General features: G+C 37.6%; 1 protein-coding gene across 1 annotated transcript in view; it reads right to left on the minus strand.

The window, feature by feature from the left end:
- The window catches only part of LOC140343992 (uncharacterized), a gene marked incomplete in the record, with an annotated part of 76718 nt that extends 57180 nt beyond the window's left edge, over window positions 1-19538 (minus strand). The window contains 4 exon segments of the mRNA XM_072430899.1: window positions 13-84; window positions 735-858; window positions 1118-1187; window positions 19427-19538. Of these exon segments, the coding sequence (XP_072287000.1) occupies window positions 13-84; window positions 735-858; window positions 1118-1142 (221 nt within the window).
- Window positions 19539-22183: the final 2645 nt, after the last annotated feature.

Raw genomic sequence — 22183 nt, forward strand, 5'->3', positions numbered from 1 at the left:
TGTTACACCCACCTGTCAGGCTCCGATTCTGGAGTTGGAGACCACAAGAGCTTCCTGCCTTCAAGTGCCTTCAGCTGTGGAGATCTAAAAGAGCAAAACAAATTATATACCTTTTGTGTCTTTTTCCCATTTTGGACACTTTAGACTTATTATCACTAGACATCCTGGTAAATATATAAGTGTAAAGTTTCCACATCCTCATTAGAAATATTTGAAAAAAAAAAGCTGCTGCTTAAAGCAGGAGGATAGAGAAATGCTTGCTTTAAAAATCTGCATAGACAAATGCCTGGGAATTTAAAGAAAATATTAGTGTAAACCAGAGGTTGGAACTCTAGTCGCAGGATTTGGACTTGAGTCTGACTTAGTTCACCTAATAAATGACTTGCAACTCACCTTGGGGGTTTTGTCCAGTGACTTGCAACTTGACTTGCAGTGAGTCTTCTATAACACCGCCTTCCTTGCATTCTAAGTCCATGGCTTTCTCTTCTGACAGCTGAAGTGGATGGGGAGGAAGCCACTTTCTTCCTATATCTGTATTTTATTCCAGCACAGAAAACCATTACTGTGTATAACTTAAAAATATGTCACAGGGTCTGTAGAGTGTAATAGCCCTCCAAAGACACAAACTAAAACTAAAACACAAACTTTTAGTTCACCACGAGTTGCACAACAATCTTTTCAATCAATGACTACATAGTCTCTATTTAGTGGTAGGATTGGCGAGAATGGCTTACACTGGGCTGGGGATATCATCTCTTTCATCCTCAGAGTTTTGGTGAATCCAGCTCTTGTCTGTCTTCAGCTTTGTCCGCACTTTCATCTGTTTCAAAATGGTTTGCCGATCTTCTTCTGTGGCACCTGAAACCCAAAACCTACAGTTAGAGCTCAGACTCCTTTCACCAAGTGTAAGAACTTTGGCAGTGACGTGTATAAACGAACACGTCAGTGCCAAAGTTTCCAACTTCAAGTCCCCCCCCGCCAAAAAACTAATTTAAACATCTGAAATTATGAAGTTAGGGCTAAGTGCACAGAATTATTTATTTTTGAGACAAAGGGAAAATGGTAGTATGGTAAGAAAATGTCTTAGCCCACAGACAAAATATGCAATAAAATTTACCTTTCTTCTTTTGTACAGATGACATTGCTGCAACTTGTCTTTATCCAAGTCTACTTGATTATAAGAAAACCTAAAAATATAAAAAAAAAGATGACATTACTAAAACTGAAACCACATATGTTAATAATACTTTTCATAGTTTCTAGTTTTTGAGTTCTGAGATACAACTCAACAAAAATGACATTCATAAATGTACAGAACAGTCTTTTTTCCACTAATATATATAATATATATATTATGTTCCTTCAAGTTTCACCAAACAACATAAAACAAATGGGCCTGATGTGTAAAGATTTCCAAAAGAAATGTGAACAGGGTCACCTAGGGATGAAAAATCATAAAAAGACAAGTGTCTCCTATTGACGGGAGAATTAAGTTGAAAACTAGAGGGAAAGCAGTGTAACAGCCAAAAAGAAGATCATTGGGGGTGTAAGAATGTTTATTAAAGACTTCACATCAAAAAGGTCTTTAAATGTTCATATATATAAATAGTTTAGATGCAGAGTCCAATATAGGAAATGCTCGAGATAAAGTAACATCAACCAAGGAACACTTAGCAAACAATGGATTTATAAACTAATGCAAAAATATTATATTATAATTGAGAAACAATGATTTAGGGGGATGAATAAGTCCATCACCCTGTGGAAAGGATTTGGAAATCATGACCTAATTCATGTGACTACAGTAAGTAGACTGCTCTCTAAATGTTAATATTAGTTGCTGCACAATTTTTTTTTGCATTTTCCAATTAAGCGAGCTGCAATTAATATTATATAATCTGTAATTACTAATGTCGGCATACTAAACAACTTGATCATTATGAGGACTAATTGGGTCATCAACAAGCTTTACAATAAATGACTTTCAACAGAAAAAAATGTCTAGCATTAGAAGTTAAAGACAATGATCTGCATATTACCATGCCCCCGTGATATTTCTGCATTCCATTCTGAATGAGATACGTACACAGACAAGCTTAGGTTCCCTGACATACGTGACATGCACACTACCTTACCAATGTAATGTACGGTGATTGATGTCATGCTCTATTGTGATGTTGGAATGATTCACAGTTCTTTGGGTTCAATTTTACCAACTTAGGGAAAGTGCAAAAAAATGGTAACTGAAGACTTGCACTTTTGTAATGAATAATTTATCTTTCTTTCCTTAACTTTTCTTTTCCTAATGGTTGACATTTCCTAATGGAGCATTGACTTTCAATGAGAACTTTAAATATATATATATATATATATATATATATATAAAATGTAATTATGGTCCTGCTGTCAGTGTGGTCCCATTGCAAATGGTCCTTCCCAATTTCCTTAATAGTGTCTAGCGGTGCATGCAGGAGGTGGATTGCTATAGCTGCCTCTCCTTGTTTCTTATGCCAAGGTCTTCTCAGCATAGCCTCTGCCCACCAGCATCTCCTCCAAGTCCACCTGCTGTTGTCATTCATCCTTGTTCTTGGTTCTCTTCCCTGTTGCCATCACTTAACACAACTCTGCTCCAGATATCTCATTAGAATGAGTGACAATCTGTGTACAAGATCCGAGGGGGCAGGTTAGGAGAGCTGTATAATGCTGCCAACGGAATTGACAAGACGGAATTGGGAATATATCAGGAATTGAATAATACATGCCATGCAAATAATTAGAGGTGAATACACAAACAGCTTTTATATAAAAAAAGCCAACCAGAATTAGGTTACTGAGCACAGCTAGCAGATAAGAAGTGTAGGTAGCTAGAGATTCACATACCCATAGGTCATCCTAAATAGCCAAAGTTCTGAGACTGCTAGGTAGTGTCAGCGCTTGCTGCTTCCCCTTCCCTCTACATTTCCATTGGCATACAGGTATGATGAGTTGCCTTATTAACCAATAAGAATGTGTGGAAGTGGGAAGGTGCGAACAAGCTCTGTTGCTGGAACTTGATTGTTTCAGATAGGCCCAGCGTTTGCCCATAACAGGTGGGTAGGAAAGCTGCTGAAGGTGTACACAAGCACCTCTCACCTCTAAGTAGCCAAATTCTGCAACCTATAGAAGAAGGGAAAATGAGGGAGGACATTGAGAGGAGCCTGTTCTGTGCAGGGAAGTGCACTGTCCTTTATGGAATTATTGAAGCATAAAGATAAACTAAGAGAGAGATGTGCAAAGTCCATGACCCCTTGAGCTGTGCAGGGGTCATGGAATTTGCACACCTCTCCCATAGTGTATATGTGCAGTGCAGGGAGCAGGGTTCCAACCAAAAGGTCATAGAGAATCCAATGCAATGCAATAAAACGTACACGATATACTAATCGGTCTTGCGTAAACAATCTATTCAAAATTTATCCAAATGGACATGAAACTTAACACTGTCTACATGTAGCCAGCATCATATTGCACATGTATGAGAACATTGTGTGCATTCTCATTCAGTTTGGAGTATTTTTATTATTACACAACAGACATTCCTTAAATTAGACATGTAAATGGCTTCTAACAAAGCAGAAAGCAAGTCTGCAAGACATAATATATCAAAGCTGCATGCATGTATCAATACTACCCATGTGATGGAAATGACGCGGAGCAATGTTAGTATTAGTAGTGATAAACAAGGAGAATAGTATCGCCCTGCCAGTTTCTCCTAATCAGATGTTTAATGCCTTGGATTAGGAAGCCTAGACTGGCTTCATTTACTTTTGAACTTGATTTTATTTGGATATTTAAACTGCATTTACTAGAGTCACCAGCATAAAGCTATAAGGCAATAAATATACTTAAAAGAAGCTCATATTACTTTGAGACAAGCAATGACATCATTCAGATCTGCGTTGACAGCATTTAAAATGTTTTCTTGGAGAATTCACTATAATGGAGTAACTGAAGTTTTGTCCACAATGGAGTGTTCTGCATGAGAGGTTCAGCAAAAATCCTCAATTAGCTTATATAATAAAACAAATGCCTAATTAGCTGTTATGTGTTGTCTATATACCGGTCAGTTTTTTCTAGCAGTGCAATCTGTTGTTATTGTTAGATCTGCTCATGTTTGTGTAATATAGTTTGCATGAAGTCAGCACAAAAAGTCCAGACTGGTCACAATATTAATCAATAGTAACAAAAACCTATATATTGATCTCTTCAGTAAACACACTACACCACGGTTAGCTTTACTAAAACTTACAATGTGATAAATTTTGGCACTCCTGATCCATGTTGTCCATTTGTACAAGCAGCCAAAAACTGCAAAACCACCATGATTTACAGAAAGATGTTAACCCCAGATAATAGGACTGATTTGCTAAATAAAAAAAATATTCACTTATCAAAGTGAATTATCCATTTATAAGGGTTTAATGAATAAGATGAAGCACTACTGACTTCAACTATTCAAGCATGTGCAAGCAAATTCAGTTTTTTAAAATTTTGTTTAACGTGATCAGATAAACTGAACTACCATTACATTCACTAAGCTAAGCCAAGTGTCCCATGCCAGGGGATAACTCCATTTTCCCTGCTGAAGAAGCGTCTTAAGTGAATCATCATCCCCAATACCTGAACAAAGATGACACTTTCTGGACAGACTATTTGGGGGAGTACTGTACTGGAAGTGTTACACATATGCATTACTTAGCATGCATGTATATAACATGGAAAACTATATCTGATGCTAGGTCCACCCTAAGTTAAAGAGAATTTATGGTATGTGCACAGTATATCCACAGCCTGTGGCTCTACAATTCTCAAGCATGAACATCACCCAGTAGCAAGGCCTTCGACTGAACATAACACACTGGAGATCCCTCCAGCATTTAGACACAGCAGATGTGATTTCAGAATTGTCAATCAAATTCTTTTCTAACAGCTAACAAATCAAGAGACAACATGTTCTGAACACAACAGGTGGGACTAATATATATATATATATATATATATATATATATATATATATATATTACATCATACCTGATAAATACAGGAGAGGCCAATAAAAAAGCCACCATTTTTTCCATGTTTCCTTTAAGTTAGGGCAGCAAGAGACATTAATAGTCTGTGTTTTCAGGCTTTACATACAAGCCTATGGCATTGGAAAAACAGCTCACAAAGTATTGAACTGCGAGTTATATGCACCTGTCATTTAAATCTAAATCATTTTAGAAGCATTTCAAACTAATGTCAAACCAATGCCATCAACACAAGCACAAAGCTTGTCAACATATCCTAAAAATGTGTACTAATAAGAAACTGAACTGGCCAAAAATGTACAGCACATTTAAATCTATGTGATGCTGATGATTTAATGTCAAGAAGCAGTTAAATTTTTCAGTAGCAGAAATATAATCACATGGGTAGTACTATCCTAAATTATTCATACATGCTACACAAAACCTTTTCTGTTTGTATTTCCAGGTAATCATCAATGACAATATAATATTGTCATCAGTGCCATAAAATACCGAAAAACAATGAAGTTATTGCCAGTGGAGCTATGTGAATTACTCCTTTGGGCTCCAGCTGGGCACACAGATCTGAACCTACAGGTACTGAGCTATTTTTGCTAGCTTGTAAAGGAAATGTGATCATTCAGAAAACATGATGGGTTCAATGGAAAAGGGCTTGAGGTCAATGAAGTAGAATAGGAAGTAAGATGAGGTAGACCAAAACAAAACCAAAACTACTCCACTGCAATGCTGTAAAGTGGACTTTTGTAGTCTTCAACTTCTTTAGGTTTTCCTTTATGTGACTCCCAAGTGCAGCCCACCTGATAACAAACTAACCTTCAACCAACATTCAATGATATTTACTGCACTACTGTACCTGACACTTCACAAAGAAGACCTCCAAACTGATTCCAGTGGGAAGGCTGCACTGCACAGGACTGCTGAAGTCCATCGTAAGTATGGCCAACATACAGGAATGGATGGAGCTGTGGTCTACATGTGCATAGGAAAGTGGATCTAGCTGGAGGTTTACTTTGAGAAGGCTGCAGAGCAGCAGGGGAAGTTACACTTCAAAGCTGACCTCCATGCAAATAGCTGAAACCTACCAATGAAATATATAGGGATTGTGTTATTTGCCCAAATCTTTGTAATACTGTGCAGCAAGCCTTGTACCCAGATAATTTTACCAATTAAACCTCCAAACACATCCCCATCCTGCTGACTCGACAGTGTAGTCCGCATCCATTCTTCTTTATTCATGTAGCCCACGTTCATTCTTGCTAATTTAACCAGCACATGTTTTTTTGTGTGGTTTAGATTGCTGGCCTCCCTTCTTCCAAACTAAATACTGCAGTGCAGGGGATTAAAATGTATTCATGACTTTGCCAATTAAATTGTATTTATTTGTTGTGTGTTCACTATGTTGGCACAGGGTAAATGCTTAAACACACAAGTCCTATAGCAACTAAGCAGCTGCATTTTAATTTAACTGATCTGACTATTGCATCCTGAAATATTATTGCTTAATGATGGTTACTACACATTGCAAATTATGATTGCTTTATGAATTAAGTAAATAATCTCCATTGTATCGGCTACAAATAACTGCAGCAATATTGTTTTATTAGTGGCGTCATAGTGTGACATGGAGAAACCAGACGAAGCATGTTGTGCATACATTGTATTTACATATTCTCATTTAGCTGCAGTCAGTTTCATGATTGTATGAACGAGTCAATTTCTGGATTAGAATTTAAACGTAATTATCTTCATTTCTAATCTGGGCACATCCTCATTTTACAATAATGAAGTTTGACAATTTTTTTGCACAAATGCTGCTCCAACTGTTAAGTAATATAAGTACTATACAAATACAGTGTTCCATTCCACTTAAAGGACACATACAGAAGCTAACCTCTTGAAAAATATTAATATCCTGGCTGTTATGTTGACCCTTTGTACTCAACTGAAGATCAGGAGTTTTGATTTTACTTTGATCTCACTTGCTGCATACATGTTTTGGATCTGCACCCCAAAAACCATTCCAGCTTTTCGAACGTCAATACAGCCTAGAATTTCCGTTTTTGTGGTTGTCATTCTGATCAAGTTGCTTTATAGCCAGGTTCACATCTATGTTTTGCAGTAACATGCAGAGTTCAAAAGTATTGCACTGTAAATGCACATTTTGTGCTCCAGTGTGTTCTTAAATTTGGAATGGTATCCCTAGTGGTCACCCAATGCACCTGTTTGCAGTGAACCACAATAAATGATGATAATGCAATACTGTATGCATGACCACCATCAGACTGGGACAATAATTACTACTGCACTGGGCTTGACCAATGTATGGGGCCACAGCCCACTTGTCCCTGGGCAAGCCTGCCCCACTTTTTATGTTCTCATGTCTGATCCTGAAAAGCTTGTCCCAGCACTCAATACTATACTTCTTGATTTGGTCCTGACATTTCTTGTCCCCATCCACTAGTCAAACATGGAGTGACTGAACAGAAAAGGAAAAAGGCAGAAGGTGCTGCAAGCAGAGCGGAACAGTTAAGTAATGGTCTGCAATGGGTCTCTGTACAATGGAGCCAGGTGGGGGATGAGGGTCCATTTGCACCTGGCTCACTTGTTGTTAGCCCAGACTCATTTCCTGCACCTGGCTCCCTTGCTGGCTTAGCTCATACCCTCCACTTGGACCTGGCTAGCCAACAGGGAAGCCAGGTGCTGAGCTAGCCAGCAGGAGCAGCAGCACAATTTGCCTTTTACTTCATTGCCAGTTAACCCAGAACCTCAACTTTATCTAGTTTATTTTTTATTTAAGTTTATCTAGTATAGGACCCCAAAATTTCTGCTGGCAACTCTGACTGTTTGTTGTGTAATAGGGGGATGCATAACAAAAAATGGTGGCCTGATTTGAGGTCCCATTGTCCCCTGAGCACCGCATCAGGTCATCAGGTCATCAGGATGTAAACAATGCTCAAACCATAAAGTATATGTTTGTCCAAACTTCTCATACTCTATGCACTGAAAGCAGAGGATCAGCAATGTAATTTGCAAGATAAATTGGATGTAAAAATCTCTGTTCTGATTTACAGTCCTGTAATTTTGTTGAGTAAAATATTTTACATTATACGGGTAATTTCTGCTTCAGCTTAAGTAGAAATGTCTTTGGTGGCGGTGGTGGGGAGGTATTTAAAGTGCCTTGTGGTCATTCTGCTTATGTGTTCCATAACAAAATGTGCTACGTACATAGCTGTCAGTCACACCAGCACCAGGCTGATTATCATATTCTCAATGACCTCATGTTTCCGACGGGGCAGACAAATTTTAGGCTCCCTTTACTTATACAAATTTCACTTTGGATGAACTAGAACCTACTCCAACCTTTTTAATGAGGGTGTGATAGCTTCTTGTTAATTCCTCTGTGGAGGTGTGGTTCAACAACATAGTTTGTTGTCAGTCATTTGCCACCCCCGTCCCTGTTCAACCTGCCCTGCAACATTCTCCCTGGCTGAGGAGGTATCTAGTAAAATGGGTCCTGCACCAGAGCCCCGTGCACTTTCCTGAATGAAATGACACCAGTTAGGAGTGTCACTCATTCCTCATGAACAGTGAATGTTTATCGAGAGTTATGATAGAATAATGACACATAATGAAGGACATTTATCCAAATGACACAGGTAATAGGGCAACTTTTTTTTTTAGTTTCCATCAGATAGGTTCACTCCCAGCCCTGTTCACCTAATGAACTCTTGCAGAGAGACCCCAATTAATTTTTCACAATTTATACTCATGCTTTATAGCCCTTTTATACCCGCTGGTTGTTGGATTATGGGGGCTCCATAGTCCTCCTATGTGGTGAAAAGAATGACAGCTAAGTCAAGACTGAGTAAATGGAATGTTATGTCATGCTGACGGAGGTAGATAAGTTTCCGTATGCATCACTAACCCCTTTTTGGCTCTTAACTGGCACACACAGTTTAGTTTTTGCATTTTTGCCATAGCATTACATGCACAAAACAAGCGGGTTAGAGATTCCCTGCCCACAGTTTTCAGGATTTATGACAAACTATATTCTTATTAATTGTTTGAAGTATTCATTGTTTAAGTTTGATTTCTTTTCTTATTGTAGCCTAACTTTTAGAAGTATAACATTTCCTAAATCGGACCTTGCAGTTTATAATACATGATCAGGTCCTCCAGTTCTGGAGGAGGAGGAGAAGGGGGACAATAGTTTTTCAACATATTGTAATGTCTCCTGAGGTTGGGGACTTGATTGTACTGTCCAGTTGGGTAACTTGCATCACAACACTTCTCCTTCAGCAAACAAATCGTTTGGCAAAACAGTTCAAATATATGTTTTTTATTGGTGTATTTAGTTAATTGACCGGTTCAGCTTCTGCTTGCAGCTCGTCATTATTATTTTAGTATACATGGCAGCTTACCTTGGTAGAGTTCCACATTATTAACCTTTTTCAGTTAAAGGGTACTCATGGCATACTGTGATTGTTGACCAGTCTTGGCAATGATGACCAGCAAACAGTTAAATGTCTTTGAAGGAATTATAGCCTGGCCCCTGGCTGGTCAATCTCTGGTCATTGACTGTCATTGCTTCTTCTACATGGAGCCAGTAAAAGGAATTTTTGCTCACTGCATATACATGCTTGCTTGACTGAAACAGTTGTAAATGCCTATAGAGGATCTTCCATTAATTATATAGCCTAACCACCATCTTTTGTCTTTAATAGCGCGATAGGTTCTTTTTCATACATTAATCCACCACTGATATTACTAATTTTCACATTAGGAAGGAATAAACATAAGTAACCCCAGCTAAAGCAGACTGCGGAGTCACACGGAGAACCAGTTTTGGGGTTGGGTTATTTATCCTAATGTGTTCTAAATGAATGATACTGTATAAAATGGCAGGCATTATTAAATTAAGCGGTGAACATGTACCAACAAGTAAAGCATGGTAATGATCACAGCTGTAGAGAGATCAGAACACACGTTTAAAAATGCTTCAAGCAAAAAAAAAAAGAAAAGAAGAAAAAACAGCTCCAAACCTACAATAACAAAAAGGCACTGCAACCTACTTAACTCCTACTGAATGCAGGCACCATATCCAGACCACTTCCTTCCAGTTCACAATTCCTGCCCATGGATTATGCTAAACACCCAATGGATGAGCTCCTAATGTTTGTAACTTTATAATTGAACATCAGCATCTTAGGGTAATGAAGAATTGCTTATAGACTTTTCACATTACTGTAACTGGACGCCAACAAATATCTTACAAAAGGGCACGCTTTATCAAATCTCTCCAAGACTGGAGAAGATACACTATAATAAGTGAACTTGGGTGATCCAGCAAACCTGAAATGGATCTGGTTCAGGATTGAAAATTTGCCAAAAAAAGGAAAGTACTTTAGGAAATCCATTCCATGTTTGCAGGATCACCCAAATATATCATGCCCAAAATGTATTTCATTTGTTCATTAACACATGATTGGTAATGCAGGCAGTGTAAGTACCTGACCTGCCAGACAAGGGGGGGTGTGGTAACATAAAGCTGTATAAACCTTTCGACAGCTCCAACTACACTCTCAGGACAAAATACAACTCAATAAGCAGGTAAAACAGCAACTCAATATATGTATTTTATCTGTGTATTTGGCTGTTGGCCTTGAGCCAAACATTATGGGTGCGTTCATGTATTGCATAAAGGCTGTCCATTCATTTTTATTTTGGCTTTGGATATAGTTTAGGGATTCAGCGTACTGTCTTGAAATCTGGTCATTAGCACCAAACAAATAGGACATGATAATGCTTCTGAAATCTGACAATTGCTCTAACAATTTAATAATATTTTTATGGTGTATGGTAATACACTTGATTCTGTAACATGTGACAATGTGCCATACCTCTTTTGTGCAATGTGGTGCCATCAATTTTGAATGGAACCGCATTTAATTTTCCTGAAGGACATTTACTGACAGAATTGCTATATGAAATGGGTGGAACATTCAAATCATCTGCCTTAGTGAGAGATTACATTAATAGTGCACATACACGAATGTTATACCACAAGGGTCCCCAACCCCCCGGTTCACTAGTGTCTGGGGGAATGACCCCGCTTGAGAGGGGCGCACCGGAAAAAGCCACAGAACATGTCCCTCAAATGGTTCGTAGGCTCAGGGCGGTGTGTAAGTTCTGGCATCATGACGTCACCCTGTGCACGCGCAGTCCAGAGTCTGTGCATTCAGTGGTCCGTGAGTTTCAAAAGATTGGGGACCACTGCACTAACATACGTGCAATTGTGTAAATAGTCTCTCAGTGGCTGGAACCCCTATTTAAAACAAATCCCCCAGTTTAGTCCTTAAGTTAGGTTTCTAGGGGTTAATTTACCAAAGCATATCTCCTGCAATAGTTTACTTACTGCCCTTTTTTTGCAACATTTCAACTTACAAACATTATTGCACAGGTTTTCATTCTCAAAATTCCTATTAAATTCTGAATTTTGATAATTATGAAAAAATACAATAACAAATCTATTCTATTCCAATCTATTCTGGATGGGGATAAAAAATATAAGAGACAAAATACGGCTTTATGAGAAATAAAAGAAATGAAACCATACAATATTTATGTATGTAACATTTGAATAGAAAATGAAACCTGTACTGGTAGGAATATGAGGGCTGACTGTCCTTTAAGAATACCAAGAATACCAGTTTCCCGGCTGTCTCTGGCTTCAGTCGGTCTAAGTCAGTGAAATGGAAACAGACCAGAAAGTCAAAGTAAGGGCCTATTCATGCCTTTTGGACTGTGTTACCACTCCTTTTTTCCCTTGCATTCAGGCATCCGATTCAAATGGATGAAGTGTCAATGCTTCAAAAAAAATGGTACCGCCATGCACATGGTAGAGCACTCCACGTGTTTTGGTACACTTAAGCAGATGTGCATTTCCTAACCATATTTCCGTACCACTGGAAAGGAAAAGTACTGCAGCCACTGACAATATAACAATCGCCACAATGCAGGGATGTGAATAAGCCCTGAAGTCAGAAATATACGACCGTCCTGGTAGGTCTGTTTGGGCCACAATCGTTCACTATCTCCCACCAGTACACATCCATTCCTGCATCAATCAAACGATCGTATCTAGTATGTGTATATTATTGGTGTATTATATTTGTATCGTTACAGCATGTACAGAATCCTGCACTATACGATCTTTCAAAATAATCATGAACAAATATTGATCTGTCGATAGTCATTTGTTTTCTAACAACAATTATTGCATGTGTGTACGCAGGCTAAGAATTTTGTCAATGGTTGGATCCCAAAAGATGACCTAGAGACAGCGTGTAGATGGAGCACTGGACCTCAACTAGTTGAATGATTCCCTTAGATAAGAACATGTCCTGGTTACCATTTCTCCTGCCTGACATGCCTCTTTCTTTGTGTTCTCTCCTTTTCAATGACATAAAGTAAAGTTATTTGCTCAACCTCGCGAGTCTATGAAGTGCTCTGAAAACATTCAGCCACAAAGATGGAGGAACTGAGATAGCATATCCTATCATCCTATAAATAGAATAAAATAAATTGGTGATATATTAAGAATGCACATACTACTTTTATCTCTGTTTTACCTCCTGATTCCATGGCTGGAATCCTAAACTAAACCCTGGACTTCTGTGGGTGGATATGGGGGTATGGGTGATGCATAGCACCATACAAAACCACATTACATTCCCAAATAAAAAAAAATGTATTCAGTGAGCACACAGTACCCTCTAATGTGAAATATTTGCACATTTTGTTTTACCTTCTGTGTCATATATATTAAAACTAGCAGAGAGAAATAACAAAGGATTTGGACGGGGATTTCTAGTTCCTTAAAAATGAAATGCATAAAGCCTTTTGCTTTAGGTTCATTTAAAGGTCTTGTTTAAAGGTATTCTACATGATGCCTACGAGTACCGTAACACCTCACCTGTGTTAAGTGCTTTGTTTAGATACATTCTTAAACATGTAGGATTGTTTCGGAAACATTTAAAATGGGGCATTAAAAACAGATTCAACTGGGATAACCTTTGCATTTTGCAACTAGGAATATGAAAAGTGCAAGGAATATAATAGCTACACTTTTAAATGTAAAATATTTAGTTTGTCGTTAAAATAAATGGTGTTAACTCTGGTAATACAAATAATTCATTCATTCATTTTTATGCTTGCAAAAACTAATTGTGAATATTTTAGGCAGCTGTAAATAAATGTTTATTGTAATGCTTGATTCATTTGCAGAGATATGTAAGTATACCGCTCAGAAAGGGAGCAACTGATGTCAGACAGATGTTGGCCTGTTACCTGTTTTCACACTTTCCTCTAAATTTGATGTATGGAAAATCAGGTTAATTATCAGCAACTTTATGATATGAGGTGACCTCTGACCCTTATGTGTCAGAAAATCTAAGCCAAATAAAGTATAGAAAATAGCAGTAGAAATCCTTCATAATTAAATCTTAAATATTCCTGCATAAGTCAGATTGTGACTTATTTTATGCAATATGCCTATGTGCACCCAGATCTTGTTTTTATAATGGTCATCATCCTTTATCTTGAATGGTAGGATTTTTTTTTTAATAGTAATGTAAATACTGTCCTGTCCTACCTCCTGACACATACCTGAACTCTGTATTACAGCATTTTCCAGGCTAGAAAAGACTACATATCCAATGCTGTACTACTCAAAACTAATTTCAAACTTCCCTTACTGTTTTCTCAAACTGATGGCAACCAGCATTGCTGCCACCACATTAATTCCATCGGAATTCCAAAAATATAATATTTTGGATAGAATGGAAATATTCAAAACACATGAAATAGTATTCCGCCCTGATTTTTATATGGAGCACCTTGTAAAAGTATGATAGTACTAAATGTTTTAGACCAACATGGTCCGTTTTCGTGCCTTAAGAAATTTAAAATGTGCATTATCAAGTTGCTATTGAGTGGGAACTGTGATTGAGAACTGAAAAGTGAAATTTTACAATAGTTTCAGCTTCAGCTCAGCATAGGACAACAATTTGAGTTCCATTGACTGTTGGAGTTTGTTCATCTTGGGGGAACCATTTCCTTTGTACAATTGTATGGAAAGTATCTTTATTCAAGTAAGGATGGTCAGCACAGAAAATTAGGAGAAATCTCTCCAACACTTTTTTAAAGAATAGTAATAACTCAAGACAGTTCTGTATTGCTGTCTGTGTCTTTTTTAAGAGATTCCACTTTCTTTCATGTCTAAATAACAATGATAAGCTGACTAGGCAGTAAAGGAAATCTCAGTAATGTGGAAGCTATCATAACCTGGCAAAATGTCTAAACCTTTTCCACTCAAGGTTTTTATCCATGTGTAAGAGAACAGTAGCTCAGGTTTTAAAATCAGTATTACATTATGGATAATTGGTCATTTAATGAAGCCTTGTATAAAAGTAAGTTACATCTCAAAGAATACATATATAACTATTGACAACATTGGTCTGATCTATCAAAGCTCTCCAAGACTAAAAAAACAGACTATCATGGGTGATTTAGCAAACCTGGAATGGATCTAGTCCAGCATTGAAACATTCGCCAATCATTAGCAAATGCTTTTAGGAAAACCATTCCAGGTTGGTTGGATCACCCATGATAGTCTATCTTCTCCAGTCTTGGAGAGCTTTAAAAAAAAAGGCCCTATATCTCCATATAAAAACACAAACTGCTGATGCCCTGGGGCAAAACTATCTGGAGGGTTAATTGAGACAGCCCACCAACAGACAACAGCAGCTTCATCAAGCCAAGAGGCAGACATGTAGTTAGGCAACAATAAGTATTGGTAAAGGAGAAGAGTAGTACTGCAAGAAAAACGTGCTCGCCACCATGTTACCCATTCAGTTGCAAGGAGGTTTACAGGGATAGCATGTAAATTAACCTTTAATTAGGGACACTCTGAATTATAATTATTGGCACTGGTTATCCAATACATTGTATGATGTTTCTGTTATATCAGCTGCTTTCTGGGCTCTCTCCAAACATTCCTTTATGGGACATGTATAATCCTGCTTTAGAACACAAGAGCTTCTGGTTTTATGACCGACAAAGAAAAATAATAAACATGAGTTAAACCAGTAAGGAAACCATATGCTCGGGTGGGAAACAGAAGTCTATGACTGTCAGCCAAACTACTATTAGCTGAATGTTATGGTTTCACAACCACAAAACCATATGTAATTTACAGGCGTCAAGGCTTTGTTGGAGATATAAGCTTTTAGAGGTAGTAATAAGATACTGTCAAATATATTAAAAATACACAATTAGAAGACCATCCTACTTGAAAGTGATATTTTAGTTATAGATGAAACATGGTTGGCAAGGTCAAGCCCCAGAACTGGCAAATGGCAATTCAATATATAAGGATTCTGTTTTTGGGTGCGGATATACTTTAAAGTCTATACCTACATATTATGTATGTACTAAGTGATGATTAGGTAGCAAAAGAAAACTTTAAAATCATTTGCAAACATTGTCCGGATGTTGTAAATGGTATGTTATTCCAACTATATAATTCTCTGTGATAATACTTTTTAACAGGACTTTGTTTAAAGTTAGCAGAACTTGGAAAGGGTATTGCACTACAATGTCTATTACCCAGATTCTGATTATGAAAATCTTGACTTTTCCTATAAATCCTCCATTTTCAGTCCCGGTCATTTTGGTCATCATGACAAATGGAGTGGGTGAAATCTCTTTAGCAGGGACATGGACTGCTATAAAAATCCGTCAGTTGTTATAACGCCTCTCCGGTCAAAATAAATGGAATGGAACCAAACAACCATCCTGGCGGATCCATTTGGGTGACGATCGTACACTGTCTATTGTGTGTACAGTCATTCAGTGATCGTGGATTGTTCTGCGATACACTTTCTCCAGTATACCTCACTTCCTGCATCATTCAAACAATGGTATCTAGTGTGTGTACATTATTGGTGGATAATATTTGAACAATCGTATCTTTACAGCATGTACAGAATTGTGCACTATATGATCATTCAAAATAATAATTGTTGATCTGTCGTTAGTCATTCGTTTTCTAACGACAATTATCCTAAAAGGCTTCTCATTCAATCACCCCCAATTATAACTTACAGAGTATAGCAGCTACCATGACTTTTCTGTTTGCATATTCCTTGAAACCATTTGTAACTGATATACACCACATTTATTGAGTGGTGTAGTTCCTTGTTATATTACAGTTATAATATTTATACTTGTTGATCTGCATAATTTAGTGCACTGTGTTTTTTTGTTTCACAATGTGAATAAAAACTAGCTTGATATAGCTGGTCAGAGCCTGCATTCATACCAAAGCCCCATTCATTCTAACCTAGAAGCTGAAGACAGATAACCATGGGTGATGTAAATTTGACAAGGTTGTTCCCAAACATAAATACCCATAAAAAGGCTTTGAAATCCAGAGGTGCCACACCTTAATAAAACTAAAGCCGGATAATGAGAGACGTAGCTTAGAAGGAAAGGAGACTATTTTAGGCCCACTGACTTGTCAGGGCTGGAGTGCAAAACACTGTTATCTCAGCAAACACAGGAAAAGTCCTCAATCGCCAATCTAGTTCTTTGACATTGAAGGTTATCGCTTTATTTCTCTTTGATAGCTGTGCAAATATGAGTGTAGACATAGCAGATAAAAGCTTTGCTCCTGTGTACAATGGAGGTAATAATAATACACTCTGAGAAACAATCCCGGTAATCCAGGTGGACCTGTGATGATATATGTCATTATCTTCTGGTGTGTATTTGGACAGTCATATGAAAACACAACTATGCTATATCTTTTCTTCTACGTTTAGTGCATTTCAGAATCACTGTGAAGTCCTGATATTATAAATGTGCTTCTGTAGTATATGTGTGCTTTTATTAAAGAGGCCATGCAACATTATAAAAATGTTTCAGAAAACACACCTGCAAAGAAGAGAACTGCAAACATGGTGCTGCCATTGCAGAGAACTGGTCTTCTAAAGTCTGTTGTGAGACTAACATTTCCAAAAATGTCAATATTCATGGTCCTCTGTGGTTTCCATTAGTTCCTCCTGCTGACCTAATTTTAATGTCATTACTTGCAGTGACATAGAGGTCAGAAGATGGTACCAGTAGGAACTGCAGGGGACTCTGGGGGAATTTTTAGTCCTTCTTCTGCACCCGGTGGTTTGGTAGATCATTGTAGACAACCAAGATGACATTTTTGGGTAACTTAAAAAATGAAAAAGCATATACACACTGAAATCTCTAGAAGAAGCTTTATTCCATCCAAGCTGTTTCAACTCTTAATAATTTTTCCTAGGAATCCAGCCGAGTCAAGCAAATCTACTTACAAGGCATCAAAGACTTTGTATGGCTGGACCAAGACTGACCATGCATTATGAAATTTGATGTAAATGGTCCTCCTTTTACCTACATACTTATATGCTAGTACCATCCACAATTATTGCTTATAAAGTAGTAAAGGGAAATAATTAGGTTCTGCTAATTTAAGCTGAAGATGGCATGGAAAATTCCAGCTTGCCCGATTGCTCTTTGACATTTGTGCAGTAATTAGTCCCATTAGATTCCCAAAGCAAATCTTTATGAATCATATTGGAAGAATACCATTCATTAGGAAAATATCAATCCAGAGAATTAGTTCCCCAGTAGATTCATCAGCCATATTGGGTATACAAGATCATAGTGTGTTCACAGGCAAATAACTACCGTATATCAACTAAAATAATCTGGATTGTAGAATGATCTTTTTTTATGGTTATCTCAATAGGCAGTCGATACCCAGCAGATATTTCATTTATAATGTTGTTTTAATATCCTAATAGCATCAATTTCTTCAGACCATACATCTTACTTGCATGCATGACCAGATTATGACACTCAAAGCTTAGGCTGGTTGAATCAGTTGGAATTTTCCAGCCATGTGTAGGAGGCCTTCCAAACACTTTTGCAATTGTTGGTCGCTATGTCAATGTGACAATTGTGTCCCACATTAGAAGTTTAACCTTTAGATACTATCTCATCTCAATGCGAAAAAAGACAATAGAGGTGTGTTTACAAGCCTAAACTACAGGGCAATAAACTAAGCAACACTAACAAAAAAAATTAGAAGACCAGCAGTTAAACAATTGAAATTGTTAATTGAAAAAACAACATGAAAGAATAAAATTAAACTCTAACTTCTCTTCAAGCAAAGTGCAACAACAAGTTGTACCTTTAACTAATCACAATGAATACAAGTCAGAAAATATTAGCAATTCATATAAAGAGCAATTAGTACAAACAGATCCTACAGAAAATGTGCAAAGTCCAATAGTAACCAATGGAATTGTACATATATAAAATATACAAACAATATCTGCAATCCCTGGCCCAAAAAAGTCAGTAGTAGAAGTTCTATATTGTGGGGTACCTTAGGTTGGTCAGGTATTGGTTCAACAAGGTATGTGACCAAAAATGAAGTCAGTTGACTACTTTACAGAATGTCCCGGCTTTTCTATTAATGGATTTATTTATATAACTGATGGCACATACATATTCAAAAATAACAATACCAAGATTCATTCAAATTGATAAAGAGTGGTTTAGGGAGCATGAAACATCATTTTCACTCATTTTGGCCACCACAGAGTCTAGTTCTTGCCTCCATTGAGAATCCATGGGACATGCATATGCCGCAGTCCGAATCTTCCATCCATACATGAATATTGAATGCAACTCTAGATGGAAATAATTGCTACAACATTTTATAGGCTTATCAAAACAATATCATGTGCTGTTATCAAAGGTAAAGGTGGTCCAATGAAATATTAGAGTATTGATTTTTTACATCCTAATATTGTCCTATCCAGGCAGTTTATAGGACAATATTAGAATTTAAAGACGTCATATTGGCTTAGCAATTGGTAAAGCAGGTCTGCTGCAAATCTACTGAAACCAAATCACCCAAGGTCCACACAGATGATCCCAAAAATACATTTGCTTGTTCATTATCAGACTAGAACAGCATATTGCATAGTCTACAAACATTTGACAGCGTAGAAAGAAATAAATACAAGATGCCTAATGACACATTCCTTAGTACATTAAAATCGGTTGACTGTCACTCCCTGTGCAAATCAAAAGAAAAGTCATACAACAAAATAATGGGCACTTAAGAACCCATTGTTGGTTTTTTTTTATAGGGACCCTTAGACATGATAAAAGGATCAGCTATAGGCAGAAACAGTCAATATACAAAGAATTTTATGCAAAGTAAAAAATATAGCATATGAAGGAATTCCTACCTGTGCTTTGTGGTTTTAGAAGCTCTCTGTATTAAAATTCAGACCTTGTTTTCCTAAGTACAGGTGTGTCTGTATTACCTGCTTCCAGAGCTGTCAGCAAAATGTGACTCAGTTCTACCTATGCAAGTACTGACTGAAGTCGCTGCTGAAAACAAGCCAAGCCCAGGTTTCAAGACTAGGCGGGGCCAAGCATGCTGTGCCCTTTAGGGCACTAAACAGGTTTGTCCTCCAAATTCCTCCGTCCTCATCTTTCTATCTTTCTAAGTGGGCATAACTTCTACATTCTTCAAATGCTCACTAAAGGCGTCATCGAAGGCCAGGTATCCTGGAAACAAACACCGATTTTTTTTGGTCAATATTCTACCATGGTTTGGTTGAATTGATTTATCACTTAATGCGTTCATTTACCATTACCTATAGATTTTTCTATGAACCTGTTCTGCAGCTTTTAAGAAAAGAAAAGCAGATCTGACTTTGTCAAGCAGTATTATCTAAACGCACACTTGACATTGCAATCAGCCACCATTGAAGTGTTTCAACAAATATTTTGTGCTAGGTCTAGGAATGTGTCATAATTGATGCCATTCAAGATAGGTGTGTGTTTGCTGGGATATCATTTTTTGCATAACGCTTCCTGTTATTTATAAACTGCTGGAAACTATATTTAGAAACGACAAGAATGTATAGCATTTTTTTATAGGTTTTTCTAGCTAATGTGAAATGAATTCTGCACCTTATTATCCCCACTAGGGCTATGTTTTGGAAAATGCAAGATTGTTGGGTTAAGGCAGGCATTTATTTGAATGGGCTGCACAAAGCACCACTTTGCACAAAAAATTGTGCATACTGCACTTTGGCAGTGCACATAGCAAAGTGCATTAAAAGTGCAATTAAGAGTAATTGGTAATCCAGCGTACCAAAGCATTTTTTATATGTTGCCACATATTGTGCAAATGCAATGCACTACTTTATTCTCCCCATATTTATTAAATCTGGGTGGGAATAAGATGTAGGCGAGTGACAGCCACACTATTGTGACCCAATGTTTCAGTAACCATTAAAAAATAGTAGGGTGGTTACTCAAAAGTGCCGGGTGGTACACCGGGCTAAAAGGGCCTGGGGAGAACACTGCACTAGTAGAAGCAAACCCCTAAAAGAGTGCTCAGCTAAAAATAATACAACAAGAAATCATATGCAATAAGGTCAAAACATTAAAGGTATTCCTACTCTGAGGTTTTACCACATCAAAAGATCTAGTGTAAAATCAGGCATCAAAACCAACTAGAACATGATCAGCAGAAATCATAAAACACTAATCTCCTAGCTGGGGGGATTTACTATCCCAGTGTTCATGATGGCCATACTTACTGAGAAAGTAATGGGAAATCAGAAACAAGCAATGCTGGAACAAAAGGTGAGGGTAAAACTTCCAATAGGAACATTTATTTTTGGTGTCAGATGTCCAATAGAGGTTTTCCCCTAAAATTTAAGATATTTTCCCTTTTTCCTTGCTTTTTATACAGGACAAATCCCCCCAGCAGTACAGACAGTAATGGTAATCCTTTTCCTATTGCATCCAATAAAAGGCAATATTTACGATATTTATGTTAATGCAAGGCTTATTACTGAAAACATACATAAATATGTTGGACCAGTCGGTTTTAATGCATGTGTAAATACCTAACCATATATGAAATAAATGGGACTTATCACCAACATTGAAATAAAGCTGATACACTAACTAGGTGGTCAGTATTATTGCTTTTCACTATGGAGGCCCTAGACCATGTTCCTACCAGTTTATCATATTTTCTTCTTCCACACTTGTGTGGCCTCTGACGTCTCTCTAAAATACATTCCGGCAGATTATCTGGTATCTGATCAAACTGCTATAAACCTATGTTGGCTTGCAAATGTGGTAGGAAGATTGTAAACTACATTAGAACATGGACTGATGTTATATAATTTTCTTACTTTTTTCAGTATAACACGGAGAGGGACGCAATCATTATAGTCTGATGTCTGGGCATGGTCTGGGAGCTCTAAAGCTACGTACACACTTCCAATTTTTATCGTTGTTAAACGAACGACGAACGATCCTGCACGATATCTACGAACGATCGTATAGCTCCGATCCTGCACATACAGATAACGACACGATCGTTCGTAGATACTGTACACACAATAGATAAGATCGTTTGAGCGATACAGGGAATGACGTGCATGACAGGAAGTGAACGAACGTTCGTTCGTCACGCATGCTCAGACCATGAAGATCAACGAACGATCGTACACACGAACGATGGTCAACGATCGTCGTCCAATCCGATCCGCCGGTCCGGTCGTTCGTTTCCAACGACTTTCCTCGTTCGTCGGTTACTTTTTTTACGAACGATTTTTGCCCAATCGATCGTTCGTCGTTCATTTTGAACGACAAAAATTGGAAGTGTGTACGCAGCTTAAGACTCGTCTATCCCATATTATTTACACATGGCTTTGCTGAGCCTACATGTTTATAGCTATGGAGTGGTGAGCAGCAGTCAGACACTAGATTTTTCTAATCAGACACTGATATAAGCCAGCAGACACACCTCTATAGATATCTATTGATCCATTAATGAATTTCAATATGTTCGGTTTGGCATGGTATTCATAAAGCACATAGAGCTAGCGAGAAAGTAAGGGAACTGCTGTAGTTAAACTGTTGGATAGCAGTCATGAGATTCTATTGGCTTTAGCCCCATCTAAGTCACTGAT

This window comes from Pyxicephalus adspersus, chromosome Z (assembly GCF_032062135.1).
Source record: "Pyxicephalus adspersus chromosome Z, UCB_Pads_2.0, whole genome shotgun sequence".
NCBI lineage: Eukaryota > Metazoa > Chordata > Amphibia > Anura > Pyxicephalidae > Pyxicephalus > Pyxicephalus adspersus.